Raw genomic sequence first — 11,396 nt, 5'->3', positions numbered from 1 at the left:
TCTTGGATAGTTGAAAGCAAGCAAATTCACTTGGCCTCTAACCCAAGTCAACAAGTGAAACTATTTATATATAGCCTTTTGCCTATCCACTTAATATATCTCATATTTAAAGCTAACACCTACAATTAATATTTTTATTTTTTTTGTATAGAAATTATTTTAAAGGGACCAAAAATGTGGAACCAAATTCTTTAGAGTCCATGAGGGGTCCGTAGTACTCTTTCTTGTAAGTATTTTTGTAACAAAAGCAAACAAAAAGATGATTTTATTGTCAGCACTCTAAGAAAGTAAACAATTGGTGTTGATAATGTTTGATCTTAATTTATTTGAAAACATTAGGAGAAGGGGGGGACAACTATTTGCTTTTTTGTCTCTTGGGTTGTCTATATTTTGTATGCAAAATTATTACCATAGTAATCCTCATGTACTCATTTTGTTTACAACAATTACAAGTGATGATATATATAGAGTCGATACTTTATCAAAGTCACTTAGTATGTTCACAAAAACTTAGTACTTTTGGTGAGACCATAAGTTATGTTGTCTTGTTTCATTTCTTTGTTTATATTGGGGGTGAGGCGGAGCGTGATGGTATTCGATCTTTCACCAAAATAAAGGACAAAGGATGCTCAACTAATTGAGCAACCCTCACACTCCGTAAAGCTATGTTGTCGTAGTACTTTATATGGAGAAAACAATTAATTTCACTTGAATTACTTAATTAACGGTTTCTTCAGGTCTAACCTAAAAAACAAGAATAAAAAAAGAACATGTAGCTTGCATGCATTTCATTACCTTCCCTTTTCAGATAGTTATATCGACAGACTTGTCTATAATAATCATCTTTTATAACAACATTTCATTACGTGGACAGATTTTTCATATTCTGCTACAATTATACGTTCTCTATTTTATTTTCGCTACAAATTTTATCCGACTTAACTATCACACCCCTACGCGCCCACACACACTTTCTAATTTATTGGCAATCAAATAGTGAACAAAATATATATTTGGGGCTCAACCTAATTAGAATATATAGTGCACAAATATGAAGGATGATTTTGGGCTAACATCTTGGTGATTGAGGCTTAGCTTGTTTAGCCTGGCCCAGATTCAGCCTCAGGCCCATTATGAATGCTTCTAGGCCCAGCATTTCATTCATGTTCCATTTCCATAAACAAAATAGGGAATTTTATCAAAACAGCAATATGTTAGTTTTTTTGGTGACACAGTAACAATATTTCTATATTTAGTAATACTAGCATGTTTTAATTAGTTTACATTAGGAATACCGTATTTTTTATTTTAATATGATATGTATATTTATAAAAAAAAATTATAGAAAAAATGGAAATTAAAATATAAAAAAGGTAAGTAGTATTAATAATCCTTCAGTTACTTTTTAAAAGCTGTACTTTTGGCATATATTAAGTTGAACGTTTTTTTTCTTCTTCCCTATTCTTCATATTTAAAAAAAGAATACAAACAAATTTGTCTCCTCTATTATTCAATTGATAAAGAAGCTTTATTATACAATTCGAATTCTGCAAATATAATCGAATTCACATACACAACCTTTGCAGTTACTTGTATTCCAGTTGAATTATATTTATAATATAATATAAATTATATTTTGTAACATTTTAATGAATACAAATTTTTTTTTCTTCATTTTCTATTGAAATGTATTTGTATCCCTGGTATTAATATCTTTTGAGGAAGTGTTCATATTTATGTTTTTAATCTATATTGTATTTGCTCTATCTAGAATGTATGAGTTAAATTTGTATGAGTCAGAAACAAAATTATTGCAGTTACTTGTATTCAAGTTAAATTGTATTTATAATTTAATATAAATTGTTTTTGTAACATTTTAATGCATACAATTTTTTTTTTGTTTTCGTTTTCTATCTAAAAGTAATCATATTCGCTATACTTATTCTATCTTTTTGATGTTGTTAGTATTATTAATTGTATTTACAATTTAATAATTTAATATCAAGTCTTACATCCATTTGAAACATATGAATGCATACATTTTGTTAGATTATTGTAATTGTTTTGGTATACCTTTTTATTGTATTGTAATTGTTTTGGTATACCTTTTATGAATGCATACATTTTGAATTGTATTTATAATATAATATAAATTATATTTTGTAACATTTTAATGAATACAAATTTTTTTTTCTTCGTTTTCTATTGAAATGTATTTGTATCCCTGGTATTAATATCTTTTGAGGAAGTTTTCATATTTATGTTTTTAATCTATATTGTATTTGCTCTATCTAGAATGTATGAGTTAAATTTGTATGAGTCAGAAACAAAATTATTGCAGTTACTTGTATTCAAGTTAAATTGTATTTATAATTTAATATAAATTGTTTTTGTAACATTTTAATGCAAACAATTTTTTTTTTTTGTTTTCGTTTTCTCTCTAAAAGTATTCATATTCGCTATACGTATTCGATCTTTTTTATGTTGTTAGTATTATTAATTGTATTTACAATTTAATAATTTAATATCAAGTCTTACATCCATTTGAAACATATGAATGCATACATTTTGATAGATTATTGTAATTGTTTTGGTATACCTTTTATAACGAAATGTATTCGTATCCATGATTTTAATCTACATTATATTTGTTCTATATATATTGTATGTTGGTAGAATCATATGTATGTTGGTAGAATCATATGTATTGCATTTAAACATCAAAAATGAGTTTTGTGTACCCCACATGCAATACTTAAGCTTGAACACTTTAATATTAACTCAAAACCTTTGAAACCATAACTTCAAGATTTTATACATTAATAAACACAAAAGAACTGGAACCCTTTAAAATCGTTTCATAGAATACAAAAACTAATGTCCAATTACACATCAAAAAATGGACAACAACTAATCTATTTGAATTGTATCAATCTCCTCCATTGCTACATTGAATCTGCTATATCGTGGAGGTGCTTCATTGTCACTTATTGCTCCGACATCATTCTTTTGTTGGCCATAATTCCAAAGAAGTGTAGCATATCTTGAGCGTAAACTCGATGCATCCAAAATATTCGCTGGAATACCTTGGCCATATGATAGGTATTCGGCAAAAGCTAGCATATAAATACCATAATCCCTATAATATAAGAAATTAAAAGTTAGTACACAATATAATATTGATAATTTGATGATAGTAAAATCAAAAGAAACACAAACTTACAGAGACCCATGCGACTGTTGAGGAACATTATCTATGAATACTACATTAAAGAACTCATTCTCTTGTTGAGCTTGCGATACATAAATTCTTGATATACAAAATCAGAATTTTAACAAAAATCGCTAAAAAAATCGAAACCGAAATTTGAACTAACCTTGTCACCACGAAATCTGCTTTAATAATGAATCTAGCTCAAAAATCTTCTTGAATCCTTGATAATCAATGACTTTTCATAATCTACCTAATCTTAAAAATTGAAAAAAAATCACAAGAAATAGACAAAAAATACAAAATCATAAATGTATGATGTATATTAAAACAAAAATCACATAAATTGTCCATAAATTCTTGATATACAAAATCAGAACTTGAACAAAAAATGCTCAAAAAATCGAAATCGAAATTTAAACTAACCTTTCCACCACGAAATCTGCTTTAATAATGAACCTAGCTCGAAAATCTGCTTGAATCCTTGATAACAATGGCTTTGATGAAGAAATCTGGAAAATTTGAACAAGGAACTTGAAATTTTGGTTGAAAATTTTGAATTGATTTTAATTTTTACCTTTCTTGGAACTTTACACAAAAAGTTAATTAATTTCTTTTTTTTCATTAAATGTTATTGGACCATGTTTTGGTCCAATCAATGAGTTTCCATTAATATATTAATTTAATAAAACCAAAATACACTAAAATCTGAAAATACATACATTTAATAAAAATACGTAAAATTAATATAACATATTGCTATTTTGTCATTATCACTAAAAATTTTAAATTAATGTTATTTTGATTAATTATGTTCTTAAAGTTGTCTTAATTGCTAATTTTTCCAACAAAATATGGGAACTTACATAAATGTACCCTTCGGCCATCTAGTTTACCAACATGACACTATCGATACACTTCAGTTGTATATGTTGTGTATAGGTATGTATATTATATAGTATATGTATATTTAGTATAAAGTATACATTACTTGTACTTGACTTTGGGCTGTAATTTTCCCATCAAATTTTTTGGAGTACAAACATTACATGTATAGCAAATCAAACATCTCTAAATTATTGGTAAGTACAGAGCTAGCTAAATAACATGAAGTACCTAAGAACCTATATTTATGAGTATACAAAGACACTTTTCTTTTTTTTTTTACACACATTTATAGTTATATGACTACTTGTAACAGACTTAAACATTGATTTTTTTCTTTCTGTTCAACTGTTCCTTCAACTGCCTAATCTTGGTATCAACTCTAGCAGAAAATCCAACTTTAGTCTTTTCATTGGATTTCTGTTGCTCCTTCAACCACATAGGTCCATCGACGATATCCATTCTAAAATGTTCCATTTCTTGGATCAAATGATCATCCATAGGCAAGAATGATCTTTGAATAACAATGTGAATGAAGTATGGAAGTAGTGAGGCTACAACAGCTAACAATGTAACAATCCAGAACATTGCTGCAGGTCCCATGGCTTCTGTTAAGAGGTGGAATCCTGTTTTCGAGTAGTCTGGTGGGATCATTCCATACAAGAACAAGAATATGTACCAGAAAATGATGCTACCCCATATGAGTAAATGACTTATCCAAGTGAAATGGTTTATTATTAGCGCGATTTGGCAGTTCAGTGTCCAGATTATGCAAGTGTAAATGATTGCACCAATGTGTCCAATGTCTGCCACTTCTCCCCCTTGTGTGAAAGCAGCTGGGGAAAGTGCACTGATGCTGATTGTAAAGATTACTAGTGATGTAAATGACGCGTTTAGTATCCATCCAATGATTCGTTTCCAGCTGAAGCAGATATTCTTTGGTCCTTGCTGATAAAGGGTTGGAAACTTCTCCAATGAAAAACATCAAAAGAGTGATTAGATTTTTTATAAAGCCTTTGTGAGGACTTATAAGTCCCTTTATTGAGGACTTATAAGTCCCTTTATTATATTCAACCTAAGTAGTACAAAAACAAACACATCATGTTACTTATGAAACCTAACAATGCACAATGGTAAACAATTAGGAGGGGTCTAGAGGTGGATTAGTGTGAGTTCTTGATTTTTACCTTCAGACAGACTTCATATGAAACATCCTGTTCTAGCACACCCAAGGAGATCACAGGCAAGGATGTCAAGAAGACATTGAAGATGACAATGTACCAATCATCAAATAGAACTTGACCTGAGGAAGTGGTAAGGATGTCATAGAAGAACAACGTGAGGCCAAAAGCGACATTCTTGTAGACAAAATATAGAATCTGCAGCATCAAAATGAAGAACAAAATTGTCATTAGTGCACTGAGATTTAAGGATGGAGAAAATGTTCAGTCTTGGAAGTAAAAGAAGGATTTTTCTCTCACGAGCTTGGAGATTCTCTTGTAACACCAGTGACCGTGGACTATAAGTAGGCGTTCCAGGAAACGAAATTGTGGCATTGAAAAGTCACTTGCCATAACAGCCTGGAAATCTCAGTAATCAACATCAGAAGTTAGTTTGAAGATTGGGCTTCAATAGCTGTAGAATTTACCAAAGCATTTACCTGCATTCCTTCCATGCCACTGATTCCCACACCAATATCTGCTTCTTGAATCATACCTACATCATTTGCGCCATCGCCTATAGCTAAAGTTGTCTTGCCAGTATGTTGCTTAACTAATCTTGTGATCTAGAAATTCCAGCCAGAAATTTACTCATATAAACTTGTGTATTGAAACATGAATATGCAATTGTATGTAGAATATTTTTGGATAAAGATTAAGTTTTTAGGAATTTGAAAAGGTCATTTCATTTATCTGATCTCAAGCAGATGATAAAGGATTTTTCTACATTAGACCATTCTAAGCATAAAAAATGATGACATACCAAAGCTTTTTGTTTGGGAGAAACTCTGCAGCATATGACAGAATCACATCTAACGGCTAGTCTTAGAAGTTGGTCCTTTATGTCATTGTTCAAGGCGATTTCAAGAGCTTTTCCATCCACTATCAACGCGAAAGGTCGATCCTTTGTGTCTTCTTTAATGACCATGTGATTGTATCTTTCAATCTGACCCAATATATCTTCTCTCATGACCTGAAAAACTAGACAAAAAGTTGACTACCTTAATACCAATTCTATTTTACTCCACATGATTCTTTTCTCTACTCGAATCAAATGATATTTGTTTTCACCTTTATGAGATTTTTCGACTCAGCTTCTTTGCTTAGAGTCAAATGAACTTGCTTCATGTCCTGCCGAAGTAAACTGCAAGCATATCTGCAAGATTTGAGAAGAAGTAGATTTAGCTATAGGGTGACCTTTCTTTGTGCTTCATTTAGATTCTTTGAATAATAGATAATATTTCAAAAGCTGCATACTTTTGCCATCTCAAGAAAAAAAGTTCTCACCCAATGTTCACTGCTGTTTCTGTCTTATCGCCAGTTAGCAGCCAGATCTTCAATCCAGCTTGTGCTAGTTTATCTATGCACTCGGGTACCTGAAAGAAGTCGGGCAGAATCGTTTCCATCCTTTTAAAATAAGTTTACTTTACAAGAGATGCATAATGTCTGTCCTTTTTAATGCAGCATATTAGAGTTATAATTTGGCCAACACCTCCTCCTCGCCCCCCTCCGTGTCACACTAGCTTTCTCATCTTCCCTTTTGCCAATATAGCTTTGATAGGAGGCTGGAGAAAGATGTTGGTGAAAATAGAGCTTTTCGACTTTTCCCTCTAGACTATCATATGATGCTATATTAACCTCTTTGGCCAAGATTCGGGACTCTGGTAGGCGGAAGGACAATTGAACATGTGGAAGATTGATAAAAGAACAGAAAGCTTACCCCTTTTTGTAACTTATCCTCAATTGCTACTGCACCTAGCAGGATCAAATCTTTCTCAATCATTTCAGAGACATTTTCTAGTAGATCCTCTCTTTCTGGACCTATAGTAGCCTTGGCTTGTGTAAATAGTGAGTTCCATTTCTCATACTCATCTGGCTTTATTTTCTTGTATGCAAAAAGCATGGTTCTCAATCCATCTTCTGCATAGTTTGACAGATGCGCAGTTGTCGCTTGCTGGTATGTCCTACCATTATCTGCAAGTCTATCAAGAATAACACTGCGGAACAACGGAGAGACTTAGAAACATACTAGAAAATCTAAATAATAGTTTGTTCACTTAACAATTGAAGTAATGCAAGTAATTTCATCTTACTTGTCAGCCCCTTTGCAAAGGAGAAAGATGTCTCCATTTTCATTTCTCACTATCACGGACATCCTCTTTCTAGAGCTGTTGAATTCTAAAAGATTCAAAAGCTTGTACTCCCTATAAGCAATAGCAAAATGAGTTAAGTAATGAGAAGAAATGGGGGATTGAAAGAAAAGAAGAAGAAAATGAATTAAATTAGTTGAAAGTCACCTTTTAACATCCATTCCGGAAGAAGGGTCAAGTTCTTCAACAATCATCACAGACTGAGTTCTATGACAGAACTTGAAACCAAACTCTTGTGCAGCTATCAGAAAGGATACTTCCTCCGGTGACTCTGCCTCATATTTCATTCTATCCCTTCTCTCATCTTCAATAGGAATACCGGTGTGACATAGAGCCATTATGCGAAAGAACATCATCATATCTGATACATTAGATCGATTAATCCACATTTTGTCCATTAGTCTATCATCCCTGAAGTTAAATCCCTTAATAGCCATGTCTCTTCTTGTAATAGAATTTCTTGGAGTTGTTGTATTTGGTGTCTCCATACCTTTATCGAAACCAAGGGCCATCTTCTCTGTTGTTGTATCAGCCATTGAGAACTCAAACATCTCTAGGCTTCGACCAGTGGGATCATATCCACCTAGACTGAACCGATATCTCTCCACCTCAACGTTCATTCTCCTCGATGCTGCAAGATCAATTTCTGTGATCTCACCCCCATACGAAATCCCTTCAATTGAACATTTCCTAAATTCCATTTGGTTACAAGTCAATGTGCCTGTTTTGTCAGTCAGAATCATTTCCACCTGTCCAAGCTCCTCGTTTAAATTCGAAGTCCTTGCCTCAACTGATTTATCTGTTACATCATCATACATCTTCTGGTCCTTGTTGATGAGCATAGCTTGTAGAACTTTCACAACTTCAATCGAAACATATAAAGAAATCGGTATCAAGTATCCATACAACACTAAAGCCCTTATGAATTGCAACAACCATGATTCCACCGGCTTTGATGGATCAAAAGATGAATCAGTACCATTTTTCACCTCAAGGTAATACCACTTAACAGCATAAGATCTCGTGAGTACAGCTGAACCGATAGAAGATACCATCGATATCAAAATGAGCATGACAAAAAGGAGATAAATTACATAATCCATCTTCCTTTCTACTCGACTACGTTTAGATGGGGACCTTGTGGAGTTCCTCACTGCCTTTGTATCCGGTCCACTAAACACCACAACCCCATAGATATAATCAGTGTTTCGGAGCTTTGAATCCCTTAGAAGAATTTGCGTTGGACACAAAGGATGAGATTCATTTCCTAACTCCAAATTTCCTACAAATGTATAAAGATTTGGATTTGGATCCTCACAACGAACAGTGGCTGAAAAATTCCTAAACTGTTCATCCCCATCTAGACCAAGTGTAACCTCCAAACTTCTCTTAACTTTCAGATTAGTCTCACCATCTAGATTCATAGTCTCAACATAACAAAGACCATCTTCATAGCTTGATGAAAGCAACAAAAGATCACTTGGAAAGTACTCATTCTTGTTAACTTTAATCACATCTCCAACATATACATCTTTCCAAGCTTTCTCTACAAATTCACCATTTCCTATATGAACCTTAACTTTCCTTGCATTCACCTTCAAGTCCTACAATACCAAAACAAAAACACAAAGTAAAAACAGAACACACTAAGATATTTTCAATCAAAACATTTATAAGTACCTGCAAGAATCTATTCCAATCCTCCATAGCCTCCTTAAGCATACTAATCCCAACGACGAAAACAAGTGGTGCAATGACACTAAGAGGACTAAATGGAGCTAAGGAAGTGAAAGATAGCACACCAGATAACAAGAAATATAGATTGGCAACTCGACGAAACTGCTCAAAAAGTGCTATAGGAAAGAAGGTGACAATGTTGTATTTTGTTGTGGATACATAGTTGTTAGGATACTTGTAATGTTTGTGCCTGTGAAAATGTGACTCATTGCAAAAGACCACCCTTGAATAACCTGGCTTACCAATGAAACTTTGAGGTGATGGTGCATTAGCAACAAAGGAAAAAGAAGTAGGATCACCATCATTAGTTTGAGGATTCAAACATGAGAATGTATACAGTTTGCTCCATTTTAGTTTCTGTTTCTTTCTTCCTGCTTCCATTTCAGGGAAATGGAGAAAAAAGAAAATGTAATGTCTATTCCAATGTTTGATCTTCAACTAATAACAACACATTAACTTTAACTGGAAAAAAAATTATGAGAAAATTGCCTTCTTGATCCTTGAAATATACCCTTATTTACAACTTTAGTCCTCCATAAAAAAAATTATTGCATTTAAAACATTAGATGTTCTATGCAACTAATTTTCACCAGCCTTTTTTAAATTTGTATCGGCTGCATCTATACCTTCCAACTTTGGATATAACACAAGTGATGTCGAGTTGGATATGTATGTTTATTTGTTCAATTCTATATAAATTTAATTTGTCTGATTTTGCACATCAAAATTGAAAGACATAGATAAAACCAAATTAAAAACATGTTATGTATTGGAAAAAAGATAAATACACCCCTGAGCTATTGCAAATGGTATGTACAAACCCGCTATCATACTTTGGGACATTGACGCCCTTTCCATCCAAAAACTAAAGTTTATATATATCCTTTATATTAATAGGCATATATGTGTCACAATCTTATTATGGATCCGACATTTATTAAATATCGAATCGATGGATAAGATTATGACACGTGTATGTCCGTTGTATAAAGGATATATATATATGCTCTAGTTTTTGGACGGCATGGAATCAATATCCCAAAAATATGACGGAGAATATATGTATACCATTTATGATAGTTCAGATATATATTTATCTTTTTTTTGTTAAGTATTATGTCCTTATTTTCAAGTATTCAATCTTAACCGGATAGTTTGTGTTTATCTTAACGTAATCTGATAGGTATAAAAATTACCTATAATAAATTAATAAAAAGGTTTTTTAAAATTTAAAGTATAATCCGTTTTGGCACAATGCTCCAAGGACTATATTTGACGATTATTACAAAGTGCAGGACATAAAACCAAAAAAAAAAACTTTATTATTAAGTTTTACTATTATTTTATCTTTATTCAGATCGTTTTTATTTTGTAGACGGCAATCTCAAGAAAAGAAGTTTCTTTTAACTTGTCTGTTGCTTAAGGTATTATGCAAAAGACCACGTTGTTGCTTCAGCATTAACCGGCTTCTCACTTAGGAAAAGACAATTTGCAAATGCCAAATATTCACCAAAATTTATTCGGTGCGCGATATTTATATTAAAATTCGATTATTTTGAATTTGTACATACTGTCCTATTCGGGATGAGTCATTCTCTGCTAAAAAATTTTTATACTCAAGACTTGAATTTGAAACCTCTTATTCACCGTATCATATTCTTTTGACGGGGTAAATGATATACTTGGGATCAAGCAGAAGCAGGCCTTTTAAATAAACTACAATTTCCACTGTATATGCTGCTTTGGACTCTGGTTGATATTTCCTAAGCAAATTTTCTTCTTTTTATATTACTATGTGTTCTGTTTTAATGCTAATCTTACAGGGAATGCAGATACCTAATTTAGTAAAATGCACCTCAATTAAATTCATTTAAAGGATAGTGTCAGATCAATAAGGATCAAATAATATGAAATGAAACAAGCAATTTTACGATTTTATCGTTTGTGAAATGCTAATTATGTTTTGGTTAGAAATATACTTCCTTTGGTCCAAATAAATGAGTTTATGGCACTTTAAGTACATTCAAATATAAATGATCTTTTCACAAGTTCATAGTTGGCTCTTTTTTTTTCTCCACATTAATAGTATTTTCAACTCTCTTTAGTTTTAAAAAGTATGGAAAGAAACAAAAGAATAACATTGACAATCTTCGATAATTGTGTTCAACTAACTTCTTTAAATGGTGTGTCATA

At 32.1% G+C, this 11,396-nt stretch overlaps 1 protein-coding gene and 1 long non-coding RNA gene across 3 annotated transcripts; both read right to left on the bottom strand.

Annotated features, from left to right (window-relative positions):
- Positions 1 to 2,819: 2,819 nt before the first annotated feature.
- Positions 2,820 to 3,812, bottom strand: LOC107011685. 2 transcript variants are annotated; one of them, XR_001455915.2, is made up of 3 exons: positions 3,638 to 3,812; positions 3,378 to 3,469; positions 2,820 to 3,139 (listed from the first exon to the last, which is right to left on the bottom strand). It is a non-coding gene; the product is annotated as an uncharacterized LOC107011685 (long non-coding RNA). The 2 variants fall into 2 exon arrangements; XR_001455916.2 differs by having other exon boundaries at positions 3,378 to 3,464.
- A 368-nt stretch (positions 3,813 to 4,180) lies between these two features.
- On the bottom strand, positions 4,181 to 9,617 carry LOC107011683 (probable phospholipid-transporting ATPase 4). Its single transcript, XM_015211272.2, has 11 exons — positions 9,147 to 9,617; positions 7,614 to 9,070; positions 7,410 to 7,520; positions 7,037 to 7,313; positions 6,604 to 6,692; positions 6,388 to 6,472; positions 6,080 to 6,289; positions 5,757 to 5,882; positions 5,578 to 5,676; positions 5,284 to 5,475; positions 4,181 to 5,062 (listed from the first exon to the last, which is right to left on the bottom strand). Exons 1-11 carry the CDS (start codon positions 9,582 to 9,584, stop codon positions 4,415 to 4,417), a joined length of 3,732 nt encoding a protein of 1,243 aa, XP_015066758.1. The 5' UTR covers positions 9,585 to 9,617; the 3' UTR covers positions 4,181 to 4,414.
- Positions 9,618 to 11,396: the final 1,779 nt, after the last annotated feature.

This window comes from Solanum pennellii, chromosome 2 (assembly GCF_001406875.1).
Source record: "Solanum pennellii chromosome 2, SPENNV200".
NCBI classification, from domain to species: Eukaryota; Viridiplantae; Streptophyta; class Magnoliopsida; order Solanales; family Solanaceae; genus Solanum; species Solanum pennellii.
The sequence above is the reverse complement of the archived record's forward strand: the minus strand, read 5'-3'. Positions and strand labels throughout refer to the sequence as shown.

Coding starts and splice junctions, on each gene's coding strand:
- LOC107011683 (XM_015211272.2), bottom strand. CDS start 9,584: ATGGAAGCAGGAAGAAAGAAACAGAAACTAAAATGGAGCAAACTGTAT. Junction 6,290..6,387: donor AGTCGAAAAATCTCATAAAG/GTGAAAACAAAT, acceptor CTAGTTTTTCAG/GTCATGAGAGAAGATATATT. Junction 5,883..6,079: donor CTCCCAAACAAAAAGCTTTG/GTATGTCATCAT, acceptor TGGAATTTCTAG/ATCACAAGATTAGTTAAGCA.